This window comes from Opisthocomus hoazin, chromosome 6 (assembly GCF_030867145.1).
Source record: "Opisthocomus hoazin isolate bOpiHoa1 chromosome 6, bOpiHoa1.hap1, whole genome shotgun sequence".
Classification (NCBI taxonomy): Eukaryota; Metazoa; Chordata; class Aves; order Opisthocomiformes; family Opisthocomidae; genus Opisthocomus; species Opisthocomus hoazin.
This window is the reverse complement of record NC_134419.1, coordinates 51,016,045-51,041,299: the sequence shown is the minus strand read 5'-3', so window position 1 is coordinate 51,041,299 and position 25,255 is coordinate 51,016,045. Positions and strand designations below refer to the sequence as shown.

General features: G+C 45.1%; 1 protein-coding gene across 3 annotated transcripts in view; it reads left to right on the top strand.

Moving 5' to 3' along the window:
• Positions 1-25,255, top strand: part of RTKN2 (rhotekin 2) — a 129,237-nt gene that overhangs the window by 58,796 nt on the left and 45,186 nt on the right. For 2 of the 3 annotated variants that reach the window (XM_075423079.1, XM_075423078.1), the window contains exon 1: positions 16,250-17,003. The exons of the other annotated variant lie outside the window; for it this stretch is intronic. In XM_075423079.1, coding sequence (XP_075279194.1) covers positions 16,284-17,003 — 720 coding nt within the window. In that variant the 5' untranslated portion in view covers positions 16,250-16,283. Of the gene's footprint in view, positions 1-16,249; positions 17,004-25,255 lie in introns of those variants that run through there. 3 annotated transcript variants of the gene reach the window in all.

Genomic DNA, 25,255 nt, shown 5'->3' with positions numbered 1-25,255 from the left:
TCTCAATACCCAGAAGCATCCCTCACTGTAAGAACCCCTACATGTGTCACTGGTGGACTTTTCATGCATGTTCATCTACACTTTTACTCAGATAGCATTCTGCTGATTTTGGAGCGCTGAGACCTTACTGAGGTCTGTATTCCCGTAACTTGGTCATCTACAGGGATTTTAAAGATGTACATGTTCATGGCAACCTTCTGCAAAGAATGAATATCCCACAGTCTTTGGAAGACCACACAGCACCAATAACAGTGGAAAGTGAGTGCAGGAACTGTAGGACCTTCTTGGTGGGATCTCAGTGCTGCCTTGGACTGTGGCTACTACTAACGGCTCAGGAAACTCCACGCTCTGCTTTTGTGCTGGCCACCCACCTAGGGAAACTTTAGCTTTTCTTTTAGGCTTTGATTTGAAATGGGAGAAGATGAAAGGGGAGTACAGAAATTGGTAGGAAGAAGGGTACAAAAGCTTAAAGGCCAAAGTTTCCATGTTGTCTCTGTGACAGTTCAGGCCCAGCAGGATTTGCTGAAATCGGTGAGCTCAGGTGGAGTGACAGTGCAGTGCCTGGTGCTGAACCATGCACTCTGCTCTGAAATTTTACAGCGAAACTGCAGTTCCACAGTTTAGCTAAGTAAGATTATTACAGTCCCTTTTAACATAATCTTGAAATGTTTTACAGCAGATACATGTAGTGTAACAGCAGCACTATGAACGTAAGGCACCAGCTCATGTCTGCCCAGCTACAGTGACTGAAGTGAAGAACAGATGTGCTCATGTACGCGTCGATCTCTTCCCATAGAGCTATTTTCCATAGCTCGTTATTTCTGGAAACCATGTATCTGTAGTATTACTTCTCCTGGGAGTTACACAATCTTGCACACTTGACAAAGCCAATTTTGGAAAAAAGCTGTGGTTGTTCAAGTGCGTACAGTGCAAGCCCTGTCCTGCTCTTTAAAAGGCCAGAAGGGTGTCACAAAAGCCTCTGTATTTGTTGGTGGGATGCAGTGAGGGCCAGTCAACAGCACAGGAACCAAGCCATACCTACAGAACCTTTTCACTGGTTGGCAGCTTTGCCAACCAGACTTCACTATGGGGAAGTTTTGGGGAGAAAAGGCTGTGCAGGTCCAAGCTGGAGCTTGCAGATGCTGTGCCATGCTGTCCTGGTGCACACTTGGGCTCTGACCACTTACCAGGGGTTAGAAATGATTTGTGTAAACGCACAAGTGTTGGCTGCCCAGTTCTTGGGCACTGTTTGTTACAGTCCATTACTTAAGTTGTTGTTAAAAGATGTAGTGCTCTGTTTTTCTCAGATGTTGTTATAGTGAAAAAGTTACATAATTTATTCCCAAAGCACACCCAGGTGTGACTGCAGGTGCTGTTAGTCACTTCTCTGCCACACCGAATGATGCTTTTCAAACCACAAGGTGGTTAAGGTTAATAAGATCACAGGGGATTGCCTAAAAGAGCTAAACTGTATGTAAATTGAATGAGTTTATGGTAGAGAAGATGGATGTTTGTACCTAATTCACAGTCAGGGTAAGAAGGTATGTAAGACAGATGAAGATGCAAGTCATTGCACGTGAAATGCAATGCTGCCAGCTCCAGATGTGGGAAATGGGTCTTTTTGCTGAAAGCAGCAGCTCCCTGATACAAATGACTGTGAGAGTCTGAACTTCTACTCAAACACACCCCTCATCTGTTGCATTATGGAGAAAGACTGAAATAATGTGACTAAATGCACCCCACTGCCACAGGCACTTAAGAACAATCCTATTCTTGCTGCTTTTCAAAAACATCGGGTATTTTTCAAGACAGGTCTCATGATTTCAGGAGACCTAATTCTTAGCTTCTTCACAGTGGAGGCTGGCATTTAAAGTCCACTTAGGCACAGATGTGCAGGCAAGTCTCAGTGCCTTTGAGAAACGGCTAGTGAGCATCAGCAAAGGTCTGCCATGCCCTCAATGGGGCATTTCCTGAAAACAGCCAGGAGAAACTGGAGAAAAGGAACCGGGAAGCAAGGCAGAGGCCTTGGAGCAAGAGGGCTTGCAAATCCAGCCACTGATCCCAGACAATGCAAGCCATCAGTGGCCCCAAACCCCCCGAGACTACACTGAACTTTCTGGCTGGCTAGTAACACTTCCCAATTTTTTAAACTGGTACACAGCATTAAAAGTTCATTTTATGTACTGAGCTGAGTTAGAACTCTTAAAAAAACAGCTGGTGTGGGGAATGCAAATACGGGATTCATCCACAGAACAGGCAGAGCAAAATAAAACCTTTTTACCCCTCTGAGCATCCTCTCTTCTATCCTCTCTGCTTTGCAGGACACGTTGGAATATTTTAAATCTGGTAACTCCAAATAACGGCTACTACTAAATTCTAGTTTTGACAGTGTCTTTTGAAAGGAGAAGTATATCAGTAGTTGAACAGAAACCTTTAAACAATTTTATACATGTCTTTGAACTCCCACTAGTTGTTAGCAATTACTGGGTTTTACCAAACTGCATTATATTTAGACCAAAGACTTGTCAGTGGAAGACTCATCTCACGAGTCACTGAATTCACTGGTTATATTTTAATTCTCTTTTCCTTGATTCCAACCATATTAAGACATCTAGCAGCCTGAAACGTGTATAGAGTCAACTCAAAGTCTACTTTGGACAATCAAGTTTTTCCAGAATCTCAAATCAGTAGAGGGGGAGGGAAGGGGAGAGGAAACTATAAAAGCTAGAAAAATAAAGAGTAGGAAGAAAAAAGCTAAAGCCCCATGCTGTTAATTATTAATGCAAACACTGCTTATCAGCAAAAGGGTACTTGGCCAGCTGCCTGCTAGGACAAAGATATCTGAAAACCAAAAACAACCCGAAGAGCAAAAAGCCCTCCCCACCGCCCCAACCCAGCAGGATATATATTGTATTTTCAGCTTATTTTCTGGCACATCCATCTGTTCATGTGTCTCTCAGTCTTCCAGTAATTCTTGAACCTCTTGGTCAAACACAAACAAATCTGGCAGGGACACAGAAGTCCCAGACCTATGGTGATGCAACAAATTTCATGGCAATCGGATAAAGACCCAAACTCGTTCCTCACTAAGAAAGGTTGCCCTGAGGGAGGATGCACTGCCTGACCGTCACTCGGCCAAGCAGCACGCGTGATGCTCCAAACCAGCCGCTGGCACTCATGACCAAGCCACAAAGACATGGGAAACGGGCCCCAATTAGTTCTGCTGCTCCCAGGACAGCTGCTTGAGTAACCTGAGATGTTGTTAGGGCTCGTGCTTTGTCAGGGCACTTGTTTGCTTACATGTGATTTTTAAGTCAACAGTGTTACTGTCAGTTAGGAAATGACAACTGTCTTTCTCCCGCCTACAGAATGTTAAAGGTATTTTCAGCTCCAACCTGGCCTGCATTTGCTTGAAGAGATTGAACTACTGCAGCTTTGCAACAGGCTATTATAGTCACCAGGAAGGAGTCATTCATTTAACAGAAAATTATTCTTTTTCTTTTAAGCATATCTGATTTTAGCTTTGATTTAGCAGAAATCTGTTTTTCTCCATTACACAACATAAATGTAGATCATACTCAGGTACAGAACCTGATCCAAACCCAACCTGATTCAGGCTTTCGGATAAGGTGAAATGCAAAAGCAGAAATGTAACATGACAAGTTAATTTAAGTAAGGGAAAAATAACAAGATATACATACAGGCATCTGGGTTTCTTATTTAATGAAATGTCTGTAAACTGCAAAGAAAACAGAAACAGGTTATTAATATTACATTATCAAGTAATTAAAGTACAAGGACAACAAGTAATTAAAGTACAAGGACAAAATATATAGTCTTAAAAACCATATTTCCATTCTCACCTGCTGTTAAAACTAGAAGAAAAAAAACCTTCTACAGATTATTATTCCTCCAACTCATTATATCTGTTTTTAAAATTTGTAATGTGTGAGTTGTTAGTGGTTGGATTTTTTCCCCGTTATTTTTACCATAACTATAATCAAAGTATCTTGCTAAAGAAGTGTGGGCTGGACAGAGATCTTTCACATTAAATTAAACAGTATGGATACAATGAGAAGTAATTATTGTGTTCAAGGTAATTAATAAGGGACAGTGCTTGAATAAGCTGTATTAAATTAACTTTCTCTCAGAGCCTTTAATTTTGCAGTGATACATCTCCTTTACACAAGTGGCTAGGAAACTCCAGCTACAAGCCCTTGGCTCTGTCTACAGCAGCACTGAAGGGTGGAGGGCAAGAACGCAAGCGTTTCTCTCCCTTCCCACCCGAAATCCTCAGACCAGCTAGGGACCATCCTCAGTGCCAGCACAACTTTGCATGACTTCATTTTTTACAACAGTTTGGTTCACAGCACGGAAACACTTTGTCTAGTCCCTCTTTTAGTTGGGGTCAGGAAAGGAGGTGTTCAATGTCAGCTCAGCTTAAATCAGTCTGGGTACTGAATCGGTTCTTTGTACTGATCTCCCATCAGTGCTACTGAGCCTTTGAATATCATTTAATGAAGTCACTGAGCCAAGCAAGTCAGATCTGGCATCTGAAAATGATTATGTTCTTGTAAATGTTCCCTCTGTCCCTGGTATTGTCCACAGTTTGCAGAGGGATGTTTGCCCAGCCTAACTTTGCTTGTCATCTGTCTTGGCTGGAGTCTGGAGCCATCTCATGGTGTGCTTTTCTGTAATTACCTCCTGAAGGTCAGGCTGGTCAATATTTGGATGGCTGACCTTAGAGGAACGCTGAAGTCACTCAAAAAGCAGGGCAGCTGCCTCAAAAATTAGTGCCTTTCCCAAGGGACACTGCTGAGCCCAGTAAATGCATCAAGAGCAGGGGAGATGATTTAATACTGAGGCCCATCTTTATAGTCCCCCTCAATGTTCTCACAGACACTGAGATGTCCTGCACTAGATTTCAGCACATTTACATTTATTCAGGTCTTAACTAAAGCTCTTCATCTTCCCATTGGCTACGGGAACGTCTACTTTCCACTACAGCATACCTGTTCACTGCTGTGCATGATCAAATGCCTTTCCTCTCACATCCTAGGATGAGCAGTTACTTAGCATGGGTGGCATGGGGAATTCATTTAAACTGAAACATTCTTTGGAAGTCATGTGGCTAAAACTTGCCATATAAATGTAATGCATTGTAGGGAAAAAAATGAGTTTAAGTATTAATAATGAGGGCTTTTAAAGAAATAACGTATTTTAAAAACCAATGTTCACACAGCTTTGGTTTCTAATCCATGGGAGACAGGCCTGTGGGAATCTATTCACCATTTCTAAGAGTCCTGTGATAGGTAACCACAGAAAGCAAGCCGATTTGCCAGCAGGCTGACATGTCCTCTGTAAGGATCCACATCTTTCCTGGAAATCTTTAGACATCTCCAAAAAACTGCCAAGTCACGAAGTGACATTAAGGAAAGTGTTGCAAAGGTAACAGCAGCAATAGCCAAAGCCAGGAAAAAAAGTTAAGCATCTGGCAAATAGTTCATTATTCTCTGCTCTCCCTTTCCCATCTTTGGCTATTGCTGCTCTTACATCCTCTGCTCCTTTAACTCACGTGAAGTGGTAGTTTAAAACATAGATAAAACGCATCTAAAGGAACTCTTTACAAATCCAGATCTGTCTGGACTAGCAATTAGCCTGACCCGCCGAGCCCACCCATATTCAAACTCCAGTACTTTCCCTCCGCTGATTGGTGACAATGAAGGGAAGGACTTTGCTGGCTTACCACGTGCTCGCTGACGTCGGTGTGGTTGCACACCATCTGCTGATTTTGGTAATATTCTAGCTGCCTTTCTGCCAGATCCACGCGCTGCAACAGGTTCTCAATGAAGTGCTGGAGCCTGACTTTTCCCCGCACTTCTTTTTCTGCTGCTTCTTCCAGGAAGTGGGTGAAAGTAATAACTTCTCTGCAAGACAGAAACATTGCAAAGAGGCCACATATAAATAATGGGAAGGGCCCTGGTCTCACTGCTGTCAAAAAATTACTGATGCTTCTCCTGTTTTTCATGGCAATAGCCCATGGTGGCTAACTACCGTCCTTCACCTCTGTTAACAGATTTCAACCTTTTTGTGGACACAGTGAATATGTGGAAATCTGAATGCTGTATTTAAGTTCACGGGCAGCTGGTTTGGAGTTTTTTATCACTTTATTAAGTCTCTTGGAAATAGTCCTTAGTGGTCCATAGAGTAGAAATGTCATTAAGCATCACCTCTCAAGGTATCTGGAGACAACGACAGCCACTTTCTCTTTTTTTACTTACCCATGTCAATATCAGCCCTGAAACATGAAGAGAAATGGATGAACCCTCAAATTAATCTTCCTGGTTCATCATAATCTTACAGTGGTAGTTTAATGTTGCTACTGGGGTAGCTCCTAACTTAAAAGAGCTACTGTGGCCATTAAACTTCATTTTGGCTGCAATCCTGCAAGTACGTCAAAGTGCAGTGTTATGATCTGGAGCTAGTGGGAGCGCAGGGGATTAACAGATAACCTACAGATTTTAGACCAAGGAGTATGTGTGTGGAAAGAGCAAGTTTTACGTCAGGAGTTTAGAAATGTTTCTTGCCTGGTAACACAACTGGAAGAAACAGACAGCACCACTGACTGTGAAAGGTCCCAGCGCTGTACTGAAACACAGCTCATTTTGAGGTGCTCTGCATACTATCAGCTTACTATCAGTAATCAGGCCACCATGTGGACCTCTGATAGCAGAGGAGTTTCTGGGTGGGAGAATTTTGGTTACAGAGTGAAGCACGTACTACGAAAAATGGCAAATCTGAGCATGTAGAACTTCCCCAGTTAATACGTGCTTGGATAAACAGTTCTTGCTCTGCCAATGAAACCATGTTAATTTTTGCTTTGTACAAATCTGAGGAGGTGGGAGTTGGGGGAACCAACGTTTGCCAAATGAGAAAGGGCATGATTGCTTGGTAGAAATACATTGCCTGAGGAAAAAGCATTTTAAGCAGAAACTAGGAAACAGTTTGTAGCAGAAATAACCTTTCAAAGCTTAGCTTCTTTATAACAAATCCAAAGTTTCTCTGCATTGCGTTGTTTTAACCCAGTATAGCTGTTTTAACAGTGAGCTGTTCTGCGCTAAGAAGAGTTGGGCACAAGCGGTCAGCTACAGAAATTCGCCACCTAAGATTCAGGCTGCGTCTGCCTGCTGTACACAACAGAGCACAGCAAGACGCTGTTTGCATGGCTGATCTAATGGCAGGAATGAGGTAAAAACAAGCACGTATTGTCTGGACCAAGAACATCGATGAATGTTAGTACATATTAACTCACCCACAAAATCTGTCTTAAGAAACAGAGAGGTACCCTGTCTGTTAAACTCAGCTAATCCATTCCATCTCAAGGCTCTGTACAGTTTCTGTGATTATTAGCTTGCTCAGAGCAACCTGGTAATAAAAAGCCACTGAGGGATACTCAGGAAGAAGCCAATCTAAACTCATTAAGGACAATTTTAGGGCTTTATTCTCACCACACTTAGAGCACTGTAACTTCTTTGATTTCATGTTGCCTCTCTGGTTTTGTGTTAGCGCAGGAGCAACCTGAAGCCCTTGGCACTCCGTCAGGGTCCTCTTTTACAGTGGACAGGAAACTCAAAAGGACAGAAACTCAGCAGGTGGGCTCCAAATCCTTTACCCTCTGGGTAAGGAAGGAGAACCGTGCGTAGCCTGCCAGGCCACTGGGCAGAGCTGGGAGCTGCCAGCCCAGGACACCACGAGGACATCCCTCCCGGGGCCGCAGTCAGCTTTGGTGTTTCGCTGCAGTGGGAGGCCACAGACATCAAGTACCTGGCATATGTTTTTAAAAGGGTGATAGTTTCAATAATTAACATTTGTAATTGTGTCAGCAAAGGTAATTCATTAATAGCCTGTTCCATGGCAAGAAAAGATCACCCACAAATTTTCCTTTCCTACAAAGATCTCATTAGTGAGTTGTGCCATAAGAGGGACAACGGCAAAGCAGATGTTTTTCTGGAAGACTTAGATGATTAATAGGAGAACAGACACATAATGTCAATAAATTCCCTAGTATTTTCCTTGCATCCTACATGCCATTATTTGTAGGAACTGTTATTAGCAGCAGTAGTAGTATTTCCATCCTTTTTCTCTGTTTATTTAGCTGCCTTTGTACAGCCTATGAACCTGCTTTTACTAATTTCTATCTAAAAATTTTCCTCTGGCTGAAATGGTACCAGCACTGTGTAAATTCCCTTTAGAAAGACAGGGGCCAGAATATACCCACCCACTAGATCTCGGTCACACGCCCTGTCCTGGTAAGCAGCACTTCTGTCAGTTCAGCTACTTTCTTTGTTTCCACTTCATTCTCATCTCTCAGAAAAACAACATCAAGCCCCGAGGAGTGACTGCTAATCAGTCTCTCTACTTGCTCCAACACCTTTTCCTCAGAGAGCTCGCTCCGTGCCACAGCTATGCCTTGGTTACCTGAAGGGAGTTCCCAGAAGAATTTTTACCCTCTTCCCACCAGGGACAATAGCGAAATGGTTCAAAGAACTTGTGTAGCTTCCTGCAGCCACTGTTTATCTGTTTAATTGCCTTTCTTGTCTCTTGTCGTTTACTCAGAGTTTTTTGTAGCCATACTGATGACCTTCTCCCTTTGATTCTATTTCTAGATATCTGTGATCATTTTTTGCTTATGTTCTTTCTTTTACTCTCCATTTATTTCTCCAGGCCTCTGCCAAGTTTTTTGGGATTATGTGATACAATTTCCATCTTCTACTCTCCGCTCTTATGCTTGTGGAAAGATGGATGTTCACAGAGGTCAGATGCTGCTCCTCATAAAGTCAGAGGGAAGCTGAGCTCGTGAATATTGTGGGGCCCACTTGGTAGAGGCATAAACCAGAGCACAGCAGCATAGGCCCGCTGGGCTCTGTGTCTTGACAGAACAGCCTCGTCAGGAGTGCTCACCTTAAACAGGAATCGTTCACTGAAGCCTGGCTCAGACTTGAAACATTTCCCTTTCTAATGAGAGGTCTCTGCGCCCACTATTCTACACCTGGAGCACTGCTGCTATATTGAAAAAAGTTTATGTAGAACTATTAATTTCCCTTGTGAACCCCTCTGCTCTCAGCATCATCCGTTTCCCACTCTGCTCTGCTCCTCTGTTTGCTCTCTGCCTGCCAGCCTGCAGCCTCCTGCCCCTTTTCACTCGGCTGCACCCTGGCACTCACTGTAGCACTGTAAGCTCTAGATCCTGCCACTAAATTTTCTAGGTGGAGTAGTTCATACTCAGTGCAGCTCAGATCTCTGTAAATTTCTGTAATGGACAGCAAAGTGATCTCACCTGTTTCCTTACAGTTTACTATACTAATATAAACATAGGTTGTACAGCAAGACATTTTGTTAAAGGGCTGTGACTGGGCAGCAGAGAGAAAGGTGGGTTTCTTGCTTTGTCTTGGGTGCTTGTCAGATAAAACCCTTCAGGAGGAGGGATCACTGCTGCTGCCCAGAGAGCAGAGGGCACATCAAACTGCCAGCAGCTTGTGGTGACAGGGTGAGGCAAGGGAGAGGGAAAGACAAGGGCGATGCAACTTGGGAGGTGTCTAAGAGGAGCAGTACGCGTCTGTACTGTCAGACTGCTGGAGAAGAGCTCTTCCCAGAGCCAAATAAATTTTCTGGGGGAAATTTATTGCAGTGTAGCACACAACTCAGAGGTGCTCAGCTGAAAAAACAAGTGTAGAGGGAAGGAATCACCGTAGGCAAGAAACATTTCCTGCCAAAGCTTTTATTTTAATCTGACTCTGCGAGGGAGTTAACCTGTTATAGTTAACCAGACTTGATGTTTTGCATTCTAACTGCAGCCTAGCTGCCCTCAGAGCAAAACTGCAGATAGCCTGCCTTGAAACTTACCCTGAAACCTTCTTTATGGAGGCTGTTGTCATGAAACAACACGAGATATGGTAAACAAAGTTTTAAGTCATAGACTGACTAGGCAATATTTATTCTTCTGCCTTTACCACTAGATTATACAGTGCTCCTTGCAGGACTAGTGAGCTGCAGTTTACTGGAGTGGTTGCTGGCATGCAGACCCTGCAGATACCTTTAGCATTTGTACAGCTTTCAGCAGCTAAGCATGTGACACACTGAGTAGATACAGAGTTTGGGACAGCTCCAGCTCCTTAACAACTGACAAGAAGAACTAATGATTTCTCACATTGCAACCGAGCCCTCCTACAGAGGCATAATACTGATCCCAGGACTATTTACAGCAACTATGACACCTGCAACTGCTCTGTAGGTGGGGACAAGCATGAGGCTCTACGGAGATTCTGCACCCAAGTATCAAATCCCTTTAGAGAACTGCATTTCTAATAACCCTGCCCAAAATCACCAGAAAAACAAACACTCGTATTATTTTACCTGAAGATGGGAAAATTCCTACTACAGTAAGTCGTAAAGTGATTTACTTGTGAAAACTTCACAAGTGATTTACTTCTGAAAATATTTAAAATATGTACGTTTATTAAGTATTAACATCACTGACCTCACCCATCATCTCACTGGTGTTATTGCCTGAAGGCTGCTATCTGTTATTCATTAGGTTGTGGTTTCACATTCCTACACCACTGTTAGCACATTCAATCTAAGAGGTTCACACCTCCTCCCCTCAGAAAGTTATTGTCCTACCAGTTGCGCCCATTCAGTGGGCTGTGCTCTAGGTCCGAGCCCTGAACTTACTGGGCTGACACTGTGAAGATTAAAATGCTTTATTTCAGAGCCATTCTGTGGGATAATCATGCTACGCTTGAACCAATGCAGCTGGCAGGGAGTAATGTCTCTTCTCTAGTGGGAAGATGAAAGGAAACGGGGAAGGGGGAGTGGGACCACCTGAAACTGAGGGTGGAAGAACAACAGGTAGTTGTGGTCGTATTCTACTTAGAGCAAAATCAAAACTGTTTTGTTGTACAACTAAAATGCGTATTTTAATGAAAGCTGTTGTTTTAAAGCATAAATTGCAGTGATCTCTAAAAGCCAACTCATAATCCCATTGTCGAGATATTACTTGCACAGATAATTCCATTAGTAGCACACTGAAGGTGAAGTCATTGGCAAGAATAACTACTCCCCACCACAGCTATTTTGAAATAGCCCTTGCACTCCAGGCTATGCCAGAGCAGACAGTCTTGAAACAAATCCCTTAGACTGGTTAAAGAAATTACTGTCAGAGATACGGCAACGTACTGCATTAATGCTCTTACCCTATAAACAGGAGACAAATTGAAATTGTTCAAGTCACCACTAAAAGTAGCTTCCAGTTGAGGACCATAACTTCAAATGCATATCCTGTTCAGACTTACTGAAAATCAAACTCTACCAGTTTCATTTTCTTACATAACTTCTAGAAATAAGCCTCTGGGTGTTCTCTAGAAGTTCAGTTCATAGCTGGTTTTAGTTTCAATGGTTTTCTTGATATCTCATTCAACACAGTCTTATTCCCTTTGGGCAGGCTTCTCTGTTATCTTTCAGATCACAGTACTCACTCCAAGTTGCATCCTCCTTCATCAAACATTGAATAATCCCTTTTGGGGCACATTTTCTAATTAAATCATTCCTTTGCTCTGCAACTCCACTGAAAGCTTGACCCTGTAGCCATCATTCATCAAAACTATCCAGGGCCCAACTGAAACAGGTTGGTGAACTGGGATCTGTCTTTGGTAGCTGTGCCTGATTCTCTAGAACATCCAGTTTTCTTCCCCCCCGCCAAATAATTTAAAAAAAAAATAAAATCAATCTTTGGCCTTCGGATTTGCTAAATATTAAGTGACATAAGAGTGACTGCTGTTAAGACTTTTCTGTGGCTAGAGTAATACCACTTCAACTATGTATCGGTATAGTCAGTGTGGTATCTCCACCTGTCCTACCCCTCAACGCAATTCATCTCCATGAGGGCATCACGCTAGTATAACAGCATGTACCCGTGTGCGTATTAGCACAGCCATTTTTGTAAGGGAAAAAAAATAAAATTTAACTAAAAAAATATCTTCACTTTATCACTGCCTTTGTTGGACTCATACAGGCTTTACTTAAACAAAAAAATAGTTGACTGACAAGTCTAAAGAAATAACCTTACTGACCCTACAAACTCTTCAGATGGGCAGCCCTGTGCCTGCCAGTGGCCTAAGCCAACACTCCTCCCTCTCATCGCAGCAAGGGGTCAACAGCAAAACCGCATAGAGCTGCTACTTGAAATCAGTGCTTTGCTTAGCAACATTGTACCTCTGAGAAGAATTTACGCCCTATAGATTTATGCAGTTTACAGACTTGCTGCTTACTTTGGAGAACACATCACAGTTTTTATGTGTCTTTCTCGTGGGCTTGGTCCAGGCAGAGGCTCAGGACACACAGGCTTTTATAAATAGGACAGAGAGGTAGAAATGGAATTCCATCAAGCCAAAGCGATCTCGGGTCTACTGCCTCTGCTAAGAACTGCCAGAGTCACAGCAGTGTGATGTCTGCCTTCACTAGGGTGGGCACAAGGGAAAGATGTGAGGCCTAGAAGCACTCCATCTCCTTACTCAGGAAATCCAGATGTTTAAACAAAGAATTTAGACCTCTCCTCCTCAAGCCTCCTAGGGGCTTCCTAACCAAAGCATTCTTGCTAATACACATCTTTCCTCTCCCTTAGCTTTCCAATTTGACTTCACAATCAGATCCAAAATCTGAGCCATTACCCAAAGTGCAATTGTACTACTATTTTCTATTGTCTTTTTGTATACCCTTCTAAAGAGGAAGTTTCTTAAATCCCAACTTTTTTTTTTTTCCATAGCCAATTTATAGGTCAGGAGTGATAGTTAAACCCACAAATACATCCTCTTCTGCATCTGGTTAATTCTTTCATTCCCACATGTACAAGCAGGTCTAGCCTAACAGCCCAGAGAGTTCCCTGGCTTATCTGGGCACAATTTATAAAGACGAAAATATACTGGATTATTAAATTCAGTATTATGGAGTAACCTGATCACTGATAGTGATTGTCCATTCATATAAGATACCGACAGAGTAGGTGATCATGGCAAAATACTCAAACATGGGCCCAGTAAAGACATCTAACTTCTTTATCAGCACATTATTTTTCAAGAGTTACGTGAAGGGATCCTCTTAAAAGTTTTCAGCTTCTTCTTTACAAGAACCGCCAAAGAAGAGCTTTTGTAACCTTATCCAAGATTTGGACTAGATATTTTTTTCCTCTGGAATATTTGTAGGGTGTGGTGTGGGGTTTTTTTTGTTTGTTTTTTTTTTTTTTTTTTACACCTTCGGACTGATCTAGAGCAGCCATACCTCAGTCTCTGAGATCTAGAAGCGCATATTATTATAAACCCTTTCGTGCCTTTACATGCGCCCTATGACAATCTCTGGTAGTAGGGACAACGGTTCAGAGACCAAGGGAAGACTGGTTTCCTTTACTTTCTTAGAAACAGGATAAGGAGGTGTTTCAGGGAAAAAGGCTTTTTTTTTTTTCCCCTCCTACAAAGAGGAAAAAATTTTCAACTACAGTGGCTCAATATCAATGCTCATTTTGGGAAGTTATCCACATTCACAAGATTATTTATGGAAAAAAAAAGTCCAAAGAAACTGACGAAAGCATTTATTTCTGAAGGTCAGCAAGTATCAAAGCAGTCCCTAAGGGCTGCCTTTTACTTTCTACAATCTGCAGTGAGAACTCCTGCTTCTGCAATTTCCATTAAGCAGTCTTGTTTGGCTTTCGAATCATCTGGACTTCATCCAGAAGTCAAAGTCAAAGTTGAGATCCTCCTTTTCTGAAGGAGAAAGTCTTTTCAGCACACCAAGTAAGCTGCTGAACACATGAAGGACTAAATATGCAGACAGGTCTCAGAATCTACCAGCAGTCCATGAGAAAACCAAAGAAGTGACACTGTTGTTGCCAAAGTCATTAACATCCTTTCTTCTTGCCTCTACCAGAGCATACCATCCAGTGCCTCCCTGCTGCTGGTGCAAAGCTAAGCATCCCAGGCATTTTTAGAGGTTCAAATCTGAAAAGCTGCCCTTGGAAGTACCAGTTCTGCTTTTACAAAGCATTGTTTATACCCACCTTTCTCCTCAATTTCCTAATTATATAATGACCTTTTAATTGGAAAGCCTTACACTGCACTCTTCTATGGCACTATCCCTTGTTATCCTCTGAGATTGGAAATGCAGGAACCATCTGAACAAGAAAAAACTCAACATATTTTCAGTTTTTACTGGGTGAACTCTACCTACTCTTACACCCTGCCTACCCTCCCAGTCTCCACAGAGTACCTTCACAGCAACTTCTCAGAGGCGATGCTTTGGGACTAGGCACGGGCACATGCAAGAACATACTATGACTCCCCTCTTCCCCCCCCTCAGTACTCTGGGCCCATATTCTTACATCCTATCCACCAGCATACATTAGGCCCATTTACTTTTAGAAATTAACACGCTACTGTGCAATATCTATTCACTCATTCCTATTGCTGCTTTTGCTTCTAAGTTTTTTTATCTTCTTTATTGAAAGCTGAAGCAAGTCAGCGATAATCCTAGCAGAGCAATACCCTGGGTACTCAAGTGACGTCTCCTGTGCAGCTGCCTCTTTTGGTTCCTTAGCAGCCAAACAACCTTCAGTCTTCCCTGTAACACCAACCAAAGAGCTGCCTCTTCATCTGCATATGCATTCACCCCCCTCCTTTAGGGATGGCTAGAATTAGAACAGTAATCATCTGAGCTCCTGCCTCTTTTCTGAGCCTGGCAATGTCCTAGTGTGAAAGACCGTGTTTCCCCACTCCTCTCATTCTGTGTTCAGTCTTTTCTGGCCTCAGAACCACCGCCTGCCACTGCTGCTACTAAGCAGTGTGCCAAGGGGGCAGGAAGCCTCTTCCTAACACAGTTAAAAATCTCAACTATTGCTGTCTTGTTCTTTGCACAGATCCATGTCCTTTGCTGCTCTCCCTGTATCATACCCACTCTTTCTACCCAGGTAACTCTATTCCCCCCTTCCTCTTTTTCCATGAACTCCTTTCTGCTTCTGCAGCACTGCAGAACTCTGGTTTTGCTCCACTGAATGGTTTCTGCTTTTCCCCAACAACCATATTTTTCCTGTGGATCTCAAGCCTTGAATTTTAAAAACACATTCTGCATTTAGTTTGGGGTAAGATTCATACCACTTAACTTTAGATATCTGAAGTTCAGCATGTAGCCTAGGATGGTGGCTCACCTGACGTCCTCCTCTAGTCTGCAGAGGGAGGAACGATCTCCACAGAGCAATACCTCCTCCTCTGAGATACTTTTCTAGAAGAAGTAGGATGAACACACTGTGACAAGAGCCCACAGGGGGAGCTTGGCTATATGGGAATACCAAAACTGCTTCAAACTGTAAGTTATCCTCAAGGCCTCCTTCCAGCATACTTTCAAGTCTGTCTCAGGTCCACTACTATGTTTAGCTTCATCTTGAGTTCTTCAATTTTCTCTTCCATGAGGATCACCTGATATCTAACAAAATCAGAGGTTCTGTTGAATACCCCTTCAAGGAAGATACACACCCCAGAGGTTCGAATCCCACCACCTTTGCTGTCCCCTCTTCTGGTAAATCTGTAGCACTGCCTCAGGATGGATGACTCCCACTGGTATAGGAGCCATCACCACCTTTTCTTTCTAGTCCTTAGACTATAGGAAGGAAGGATGAAAGCCCTCCAAACTTCCTACACTGAACTCCTACACCACCTTCCTTATTTCTTCTACGATCAGTGTCATGGCAACTAGCACTTCTCATCTTCACTTTGCAAGCTGATGCACTGGTTTAGAGGCACTTCATTACCAAGGCTCTTTATTTGCATTCCTCTAAAATAAGTTGTGTTGCTCCGAAAAGCCTGAAAGGTTTCAGCAAGTGCTGAATAAACTAAGTAGTTCATGTATAAATAATATATCAGCTATCACTACATTTTTAATGGCTGCATCACAAACATATTTTTGGATGGCCTAGGTTAGTCAGAACGACTCTGACATCTGCTTCCCATTCCCATGTAAGCGATCCCAGTTTCACAGTTATGTGACATGGCCTTCTCAGCACTGTCTCCAGCAGGGCTCTGCTGCTGCTCTGCTGCCCCACTCCCCAGGCAGCTGCTGACCACGGTGGGATGACTTCAGAGAAAAGGTGCTACTGGATATTCTTACATACTTCAGCACTTGTCCACCCCTCTCTTCTTAAAAAGATAACGGATTAGAAGTGTCAGTCTAAATCAGATTATGTGCTGATGACAGCTTCCACTTGTCCCTACCCCCATGAAACCAGGGACACAACACAGGCATTGGAGTGTAAAAGCTTGTCGCTGGGGAGCCAGGTACGAAAGCCACCTTCTCAGGGAGCCGCTCCCTGCCTTGCAGGGGGCACGGTCACACGGCTGCAACTCCAGAAACACAGCGACCAGAAGCCGGTGAGCACCAGCCCCCTCCACAACCAGCAAGCAACCGAACCGCCGCCCCTCTTCTCCCGCAGTGGCCCAGGCAAAGCCGCCGGCTCTCCCTCGGCAGCTCTCCCTCGGCACTTACTCCTCTTTGCGGTGGAGCTCCTCCTCAGACTCGCTGAGCCGCTGCTTCAAGGCCGCGATCATCTCCACCGCCACGTCCACCTGCCTGCTCAGGGCCCGCTCCCGCCGCTGCACCTCCTGCTTCTTCTGGGACAGCTGCACAAAGGCCGCCCGCACCTCCAGCAGCTCCGCCGTCTTCTGGGCCAGCTCTCTGGTGAGCCTGTCGATCCGCTTCTCGATCGTCTTGTCCACGGCCTCCACCATCCTGTTGAACTTCTCCCTGACGTGCGCCTCGAAGGCGGCCTCGGAGCCGGCGGCCGGCAGCAAGGGCTTGCAGAGCTGCTCGCCGCCGGGGTCACCCGGCACATAGTTCGCGCCGTAGGAGCCGGGCCGCTCGGCCTCCGCCTCCAGCGGCTCCGCGCAGCTCGCCCGGCAGAAGCCCCTCAGGTAGGAGCCCTTCTGCGGCGCGGCGGCGGGCTCCGGCGGGGAGGCCGGCTCCGCCTGCCCCAGGGCCGAGAACGGGCCGCTCTTCGGCGGCGGGCTCCGCTCCTCGCAGCCGTGGCCGTACTCCAGGTGCGCCCGCAGGGAGGAGAGGCTCCGGAACCGGGCGCGGTCGCCGCATCGCGGGCAGCGGAAGGGGAGGCGGGCGCTGACGCTACCGAGCGGCTCCTGCCAGGGGTGCCTGCCTGCATCCCGGGCCGCCCGGTGCATTCCTCGCCGGGCCCTGGGCGGGTGCGAGCAGCCCGCGTTCACGCCCGCCCGGGGCCGGGGCGGCCCGGCAGGCCCGCCGAGAAACTTGAGAAACTTTCCCGGCGATTTTTCAGGGGCATCGCGCCATCTCCGCCCGGCGCCGCCAGCCGCAGGGCCCCGGAGGCGCGGCGCGGCGCCGCCAGCCTCGCCCGGGCCTCGTCGGGGGGGAGCGGAGCGGCGCCGGTACCCGCCTGGGCGCGGGCCTCCCCCGGCCGCAAGCTCGCCGCCCCCGCGCCGCCGCACTCACCGGACTTGTTGCCGGCGGCGGGGCAGCCGTTTTCAGCAGCGCCGTAAATCAGGCCGGGCGCGCCGCCGCCGCCGCCACACGCTCTCGCCGCGCGGCCGCCGCTGGGTGGGGCTGGGCCGGGCGGGGCGGGGCGGGGCGGGGCGGGAGCGGCCCGGAGGCGGTGGGAGGGGGCCGGGGGCCGCGGTGGGCGGTGAGCGGTGGGAGCGGGGCCGGGGCCGGGGCCGGAGCTTGGAGCTGGAGCTGGAGCAGGAGCCGGAGGGGCGCGGGCGGAGGGCTCGGCAGCCGCGGGTCTCCCGGGGAGGCGTCTCCTGGCCTTGGGCACCTGGTGGCGGGGCTTTGGAGGGTGGGGGTAGGTGTCGAAGGGTGAGACAAACGACAAACCCTTCAGAGCAGCAAGACAAAAGTGATACGTGCAAACGGGTATAACCTGGCCTGGGCTCTCAGGGAACAGAGCTCTGTGTGTTTTTTTAAAGCTATACTTAGTAGCCAGAAAGATTTTCCTTTTTCCTAAATACGGCCCTAATTTAGCCTCAGGATTCAGAGATGGGGAGTCAGTAGTAATGGGCTTTCCAATTGGAGTATGAGGAATGGACGGCATCAAATCATAGAATGGTTTGGGTGGGAAGGGAGCTTCAGAGGTCACCTAGCCCAACCCCCCTGCGGTGAGCAGGGACATCTTCAACCAGATCAGGTTGCTCAGAGCCCCATCCAACCTGGCCTTGAATGTTTCCAGGGATGGGGCATCGACCACCTCTCTGGGCAAGCTGTGCCAGTGTTTCATCACCCTCATGGTAAAAAATTTCTTCCTTACATTCACTCTAAATCCACCCTAGATCTAAATCTACCCTAGACCTACAGCAATGTAATTGATGTTAGAGCGTGCTGCCAGTGGGTCCCCTCAATAGGGCAATATGCTTCTAAGCTTTTTTTTTTTTTTTAGCACAGATATGAGTCTATTTTTACAAACTTTCAGAAACACGAGCAAGGCTGATTGTAGAGTAGCAGCCTTTTTGAGGTAATAGTGAAATATTGCTCTTCTAAAATCTAGTGCTTGGGGCCACAGTGGTAATATGCTGCAGATTTTTTTTATTACTGTGGGAGAAAGCACTGCGGTAAAGTTTAATTCGGTACTAATGTATCTGTTCCTTGAGTGCAATATACAGGCAGAGTCCTAAACACTGAGAAAATCTGCATGCATTGATAGATGCCTTTGATGTGATTAAGACATTCCGAGTAAATGATTCACCAGATGGCACATCAAAGGAAGTTACTCAAATTGCATTTCAGAGCTTCAGCTAATCTCTAAAGTGTGTGGGCTGCCATCCAGGCTGCAATGTTTCATGAGTTAGTTGCCCTGTATTACCTTGTCTAAATGTGGTGATTTTCCCTTCTTTTGTCATCAAGCAGTACCAGAAACCAGGAGGGAGGTCAGGAAGGAATAGTTTTGAACAGGGCTTGCCTCCAAATTTGGGGCTCCTGACTTTCTTTGAAAGAGGCCAGTGTTGGCAGGACCAGATGTATGGACGTGACCCTGTTTTGGTCCCTGTTTTCTTTGCTATTGTCCTCTGTTGTCTATTATCTCTCTCTTTTGTGCCCATTGCCTTCCTACCTGCTCCTCCACATCAGGGGAAGGAACTTGGTGCTGATGCTCAAAGATGTAGATGAATGCTGTACAAGTGAGGTGAACTTAGCTTAGTGGGATGCTGCCTGAGGTTCCATCCACATTTAGAAGAGCTGCCACCCACCCGTGCCCTCCATCTGACAGTAACGAGAGCCCTCCTGGTGCTGGGAACAGAACATGTTGATGGCTTTGAAGGAGCCTGTTGATCTGCAGCTTCAGCTATGTGGTTTTGGTCAGTTTGATCTGAAATCCAGCAATCATCTAGCCCCAGCAATTCTTCTTCCAATATTTCTCAGCGTATACTTGCACTCTACGTATTTGTTTTGCTGGATTGGAATCCTGCTCCTCATCTCTTCAGTTATCTACTCCTGATGCTCCCATTTGGATGTGCAGTTCAGTTGTTCTCTCAGCAATTGGAGAAGAACAGTCTCCCTTTGATATATCAGTAAGTGTGTGTTTTACAGTGGAGGACATACATCAGCCATTACATGTCTGAGCTTCATCCCCTGTGATTTAAATCTGGAGTGGGTAGAATCCAACACTGTCACTCATACAAAGCCCAAATTTACACAGCCATAATGTATGACTCATCTCTGAAACTTTGCCAAGTGCTGGGGAGGCAATATCCAGTTTATTTGTGTGCATCTCTCTCTTTCAAGATCTCTTTAAACACTTTGCAATAAGATTTCCAAAGGATAGAAGTTACTTAAATGAAACCAGCATGTACCAACCTGCCTGGTGGTGCAAGGAAGTTGGAATATTCAGAATATTCAGGTTTTTTTCAGGCAGTGATCTGTGTCTGCTCTACTGGGTTCTGTAGTTGTTGATTTTGGGTAGAGACTGATTATCTAATCTCTTCCTATTTTGAGGGTTAATACAAGCTTAAAAATCGTATTTCAAAAGTGAAGTAAATGTTGGTTATCTGATTATTCCACTTTACTGAAGGTGGCTAGAAAAGAGAGTTTTATAAAATCAGTCTTTTGAAGAGTTACTCTAGTTCATCTTCTGATTTTTTTCTCATCATAGACAAAGAAAATAAGTGAGTCAGTTTTGTTTTTACTTGCACCCACTTTCCCCTTCAGGCTCGCAATGCGGGCATGTTTGTGAGGGCCTTTTTCATGTGGCGTAGAACTGGATTCACTACGATCACTTTGGCTGCAGTCAGCAGCCTCAGGTTTCCCTTGTTTGTTTACTGGTTTTTGAAAGGGGATGTCGGAAATTTTTGTCTCGCCCCTTCATGCCCACTCTCCCCACCCAGGTCTGCCTTGTGTGATCTAGCCGGTTTATAGGAGACGTGAGTCTGCACGGGGTTTCTGTTGGGGAAGTTTCACTAAACTATATGTGGGTATATAAAGATAGATGCACACAACTGCACAGCCGTTACCACTGCATACAGATGGGATTGTGAGTTTGGTTCTGGCAAGCAGCACAGTCCCCTCGTTTGCTGTGAAAGCTTGTGCCCGGAATAGGTATGCCTATTCAGCTCAGTTAATTTGTATGCTAGGAAGTGCCGTGTTTTTCTTGGTGCTTGAGCATGAACCACAAATGCACATGATAATTTGAGTCACTGAAACTTATCTCTATTTAATATTTACCATCGCCTCTCTCTGCTTATTGAGAGGAAGTAGCAAGTGAGTAGTAAAATCTAAGGAAAGACCTCAGAAACTTGAAAGAAGTATTTTAGTGACTTATGGTAGCAGTGCCTTAGACTGGGATTCATATTAGCTTTGCATGCAGATATATTCAGGATACATCAAACATACAACAAAGTTTATTTTACTGCCACAGGCACTGATACCCAGCCAGCAGGAAAGAGACTTTCTGTGGTGTTTTTCTAGTATACTGCTAGAGTAGCACTCTGCTTGCAAAGAGAGTGAATAGGAAGGAGGAGAACATAAATGTGTGTATTGGGTTTGTGTGACTGGTGCTGCTTGGCTGTTGCCTTCTCTTTTGGGGCTGAAAGTCAATTAAAAGTCACTGAAAGTCAATTACCATCTTTTGAAATAATAAAAAAAAAGTCAAGTCTGTGTTTTCAAATAAGTTTTGATGTCACAGCAATAAGAGAGGCAGAATGCTGTGAGAGTGCTCTTGGTCCCCCCGCAGCTTATCCCGTGCAGTTTGCAGTCGGCTTTCAGCCTTTCTGCAGACCCTCCGAACTCATTAGTGTTCTCATAGGTAACCCTTGGCTGGACCTGACTCCAGAAAGTTATTTAGCTTTCATTTTCATTGCCCATACTGTTGCATGCTCTTCTGGGTAAAACAGTGAACAAAGTGTTCTCTTCCGGGTTGACTGGCACCATTTAGCCCACACTTGGTGAGAGTCGTCAGGTGTGAGATGGCTGTGGGCATATTCCCAAAAGACAGGAGAATGAGGTGGGGAGCAGTGTCAGCAGTGGGTCTGGCCTGCGCTTCAGCCATATGGATTTTTCCTCAAAAAAAGTTACTTCATTAGTTAGGAGGATACACAAAATATAAGTAACACCTCGAGAGAAAGGAAGAGTTGGGGGGACTTGCCTTCCAACCGAGTTACTCTTTGCTGTGCTTATTTTGAGGGGGAAGAGGAACAAACCAAGTTTCCAACACCTTTTCCTCAGGGGATGAAAGTCTAAGCTATAAGCTGTAATGTGCACGAAAATGAGCTGGACCCTTTTAACAAAGCCGTCTTGCTCCCGCTCCTCACACTGGCACCTTTTGAAATCCTCCACAACATAGCAGCACTTTTGGCAACGGCACTGGGACACTCAGATCTGGTACTTGGGGACAGGTAGCAGCAGCTGAACAGGGTCGGGACATCACCAGTGGCAGCGAGGGACAAACCTAGCACGGCTCTCCAACAGGGACAGGGTGTTTTATATGACTGCAACAAACTGGCCTGGCGTAAGCCAACTCTGTGCAACATGTGAGTTCTCGTTTAGGTACTAATTGTGGGATTAGCTACCAGATTTATGCACTGAAAGAAGACAGAGCAGGGAGGTGTACAGCAGTTGCTGTTCCTAGAGCTCTTCTGAAATGAGACGCAATCTGCAGCAGAAAGGGGGTCGTTTTTGCAAGAAGCTTCCCCACTCAAAAAAAGAGACTGAAAGACAGCAAAAACCATGTCAGAATATCTTTAAAGAAAGATTTCTCCCTACAGCAAAGCCTTTTCCTCATTGGGACTTATTAAAATATAGACATTTTCTCCAAAGGAAAGAAGAGTACAAGCACACCATCAAAGCAGAATTTCAAGCTATTTCATTCTGATAGCATTCTTTCTGCAACAGACACTGGATGGTAAGGAACATCGCTTTTAAAAGTTTGTACCACATGCTTTCCACATTTGAGGAATTACGTGTGAAATACACTGATTTCCCACTGAAAGAAGTGCCCCAAAAGGCCATAAAAGGACAAAGAATTGCCATCTATAACTAATTAGCTGCTTTGATGCCTAATCCTGTGTGCTGGGGTTTTAAAAGTTTTTAATTTACGTAAGCAGAGACATAAAAAGACCAGTCTTAAGCTGTGGTGGGGAATTCAGTCCTCTGCCACGTCTGAGCATGTGGGAGAGCATTCCCAAGCCCTGGGCGAAGCAGTGGGGCTGTGCTTCCCCTTCCCCTGTTCTGACGCATCCCTGACATTCGCGCTGGCGGCAGAGGGGACTCTGCTTTTTGCAGCAATATCTTTTGTCAAGGAGGTGCGAGCCAGTTGCCTTTAAAGCAAAGGTATTCCCTTTTCCTGGAGTTTGCACTTGGCTGCAAATAGACGTGTCAGCATCATAGGGAAAGCACTGCAAGTGGCCATGTTCAGGGGCGGATCATTTTTCACCCTTCTTTAAAGATCCATTGTGCGATGGAAAACGATATCAGGGTGTATTTATCTGCTTGCAAATACCAAGTAGGGAATACTCCTGTCGGGTGGGAATGTTATGGTGATGCATCTGTATCAAAGATGTACCCTTGTTACAAGGAACACGCTTAGGAAGAGAGGATTGCATTTCTGCAGAAGGGAGAAAGTATGGCAGAACTATTTTTCACGTCTTTTATAGACAAAAGATCCACTAAAGGCCATGTAATAGCAGCTCACATCAGAGTTGTCAGGAATCTGCCTTTAGAGTATAGCCTAACTCAACCAAAATGTGAAAACAAACCAGAACAAGCCAACAGCCAACACTGAACCAAACAGGCAAAGCCTCTAACTGATCCTTGTAGGACAGACACCAAATACCACACAGAACACAGAAGACAGTTCAGACCTGTGTCTTTCATGCCATCTGAAAGTATTGATTTTATTGGAAGTTTAGAGACAATTTGCTTCTATTTCTTCATGCTCTCTCCACTTTCCTCTTCTCTTCTCTGATATTCATATGAGCAGTTTGATTTCTAGTTTGCATTACCTGTAAAGGTCTGGGAGACCAGCTATTGCTGTCCCAGGAGAATGACTGGTAGGCTGGAGGTTCCTGCAACTGGCCAGGACACTGAAAGAGGGGAATTAATGGGGTTTTCAAAGTAGCTGGAGAGGGGCTCACTTCATCCAACAGGCTTCCTGTACGATGAAGAGAAGGAGGACAAGATCTACAACAAAGGGATGGACTTGGAAGGAAAGTACAGAGCACTTACTAGTTCCTAAGTGCTAGTGAAAGAGCCCAGTTCTCTCCGGTGTTCTACCTTTGCTGGAAATGTTCAGTATCTGTGTCAGAGTCAAGCAACAGCTCAAACAGGGCAAGAAAAGCAACATGGCTGCACAACCTGTTCCACAACAGGTTGCACATGTCAAGGACAGAAGTTTGTTAGAAACAGGGTGAAATTCACCTGAGCACATGGGGCCAGCATGAAGGCAAGGCAGCTTGAAGACAGGCAGCCCTGCTCTTGTTTAAATGTTAGTTACTGTGGGAGTGTTCGGTGCTAGCTTGCTGCAGAAATGGGCCTTTATTTACATCTGGTGTCTTGTGCCAAATGGCCTATATTAAAACAAAGTCTCGTGTAGTGCAAAATGAGGCATGTTTTATTTTTGTTGTTATAATGAATGTTAACCTTTGCAATTGCTAAATCTGCGGTGCTCAGAGCAAGGTTATGGATTGTCTGTAATATTTACCTCTTTGAAGGCACTGACTGTAAGCATGTGAGCAGGTTGGGTTAATGGTTTGATGCACGAAGCAGATTCTTTTCAAAAGAAGACTCTGAAGTCAATGCATGTTCTCATTCATAGGGGCTAAAAAATGCAGTGAACTAAAGATATATATGCAGGTAGCAAACAAATAGACACCACCATGCTCTAGCTAACAGATATGTATCCTTGGAAAAATCAAGTAAGTCAAAGGCACCGCCCTTGGAAAATGTTGTTCTCCTGCCACTGCCACGTCTGCAATGAAAGCATAGGAACACCTGGAACTTGAAACAGAAGTAACAGCAGATATGTAAAAAATTCCCAAAACCAGATGTTTTCACATACACATCTGTCTTTGAGGCAGTAGGTCTTGAAGGCTGTGTGACTAGACACTTCTAGCTCCATAGGAGGCTGGAAACTGGAAGAATGTGTCTTCACTAAAGGAAAAAAAGTATCATGGTGTAGTGCTTTCTATCTTTTCTTCAAATTTCTTGTCCCCAGATGGCTGTTAACTTTATATAATTTGCAGCCAAGGATCCTCCCACAGGGAGCAGGAACAGAGCCCAAATTGATCCCATCCAAATGGGGCTTGCTCCCATCTCCAGATTGACTAATTCCTAAGTTAAATTCAGGTGAGCCTTCCCAGCATGTGAAATTTCCCCTGCAGTTTCTCTCCAAGGCTTACATGACAGCTGCCGTGCTACCCAGGATTTGAGTTATGGCACATGGTCAGCTTTCTGTTCAGTTGAAACATTCTATCCTAAACTCAGGTTATTTGGTTAGATCAGTCAATTTAGTTTAGAAATGCCCAGAGGTGAAACCATTAGAAAAAAGAGAATGAGCCATCCCTTACAAAAATCTGAGCCCTCAGAAATGTAGCCTGGAGAAGCCTTGCTACTTTCTAGCCAACTATTGAGGTAACTGCCAGTAAAATTCAGTTGGCAGCACGTAAACCAATATGGTCCCAATTATGTATGAAAGTTATTACCCCTAAAACGGTCA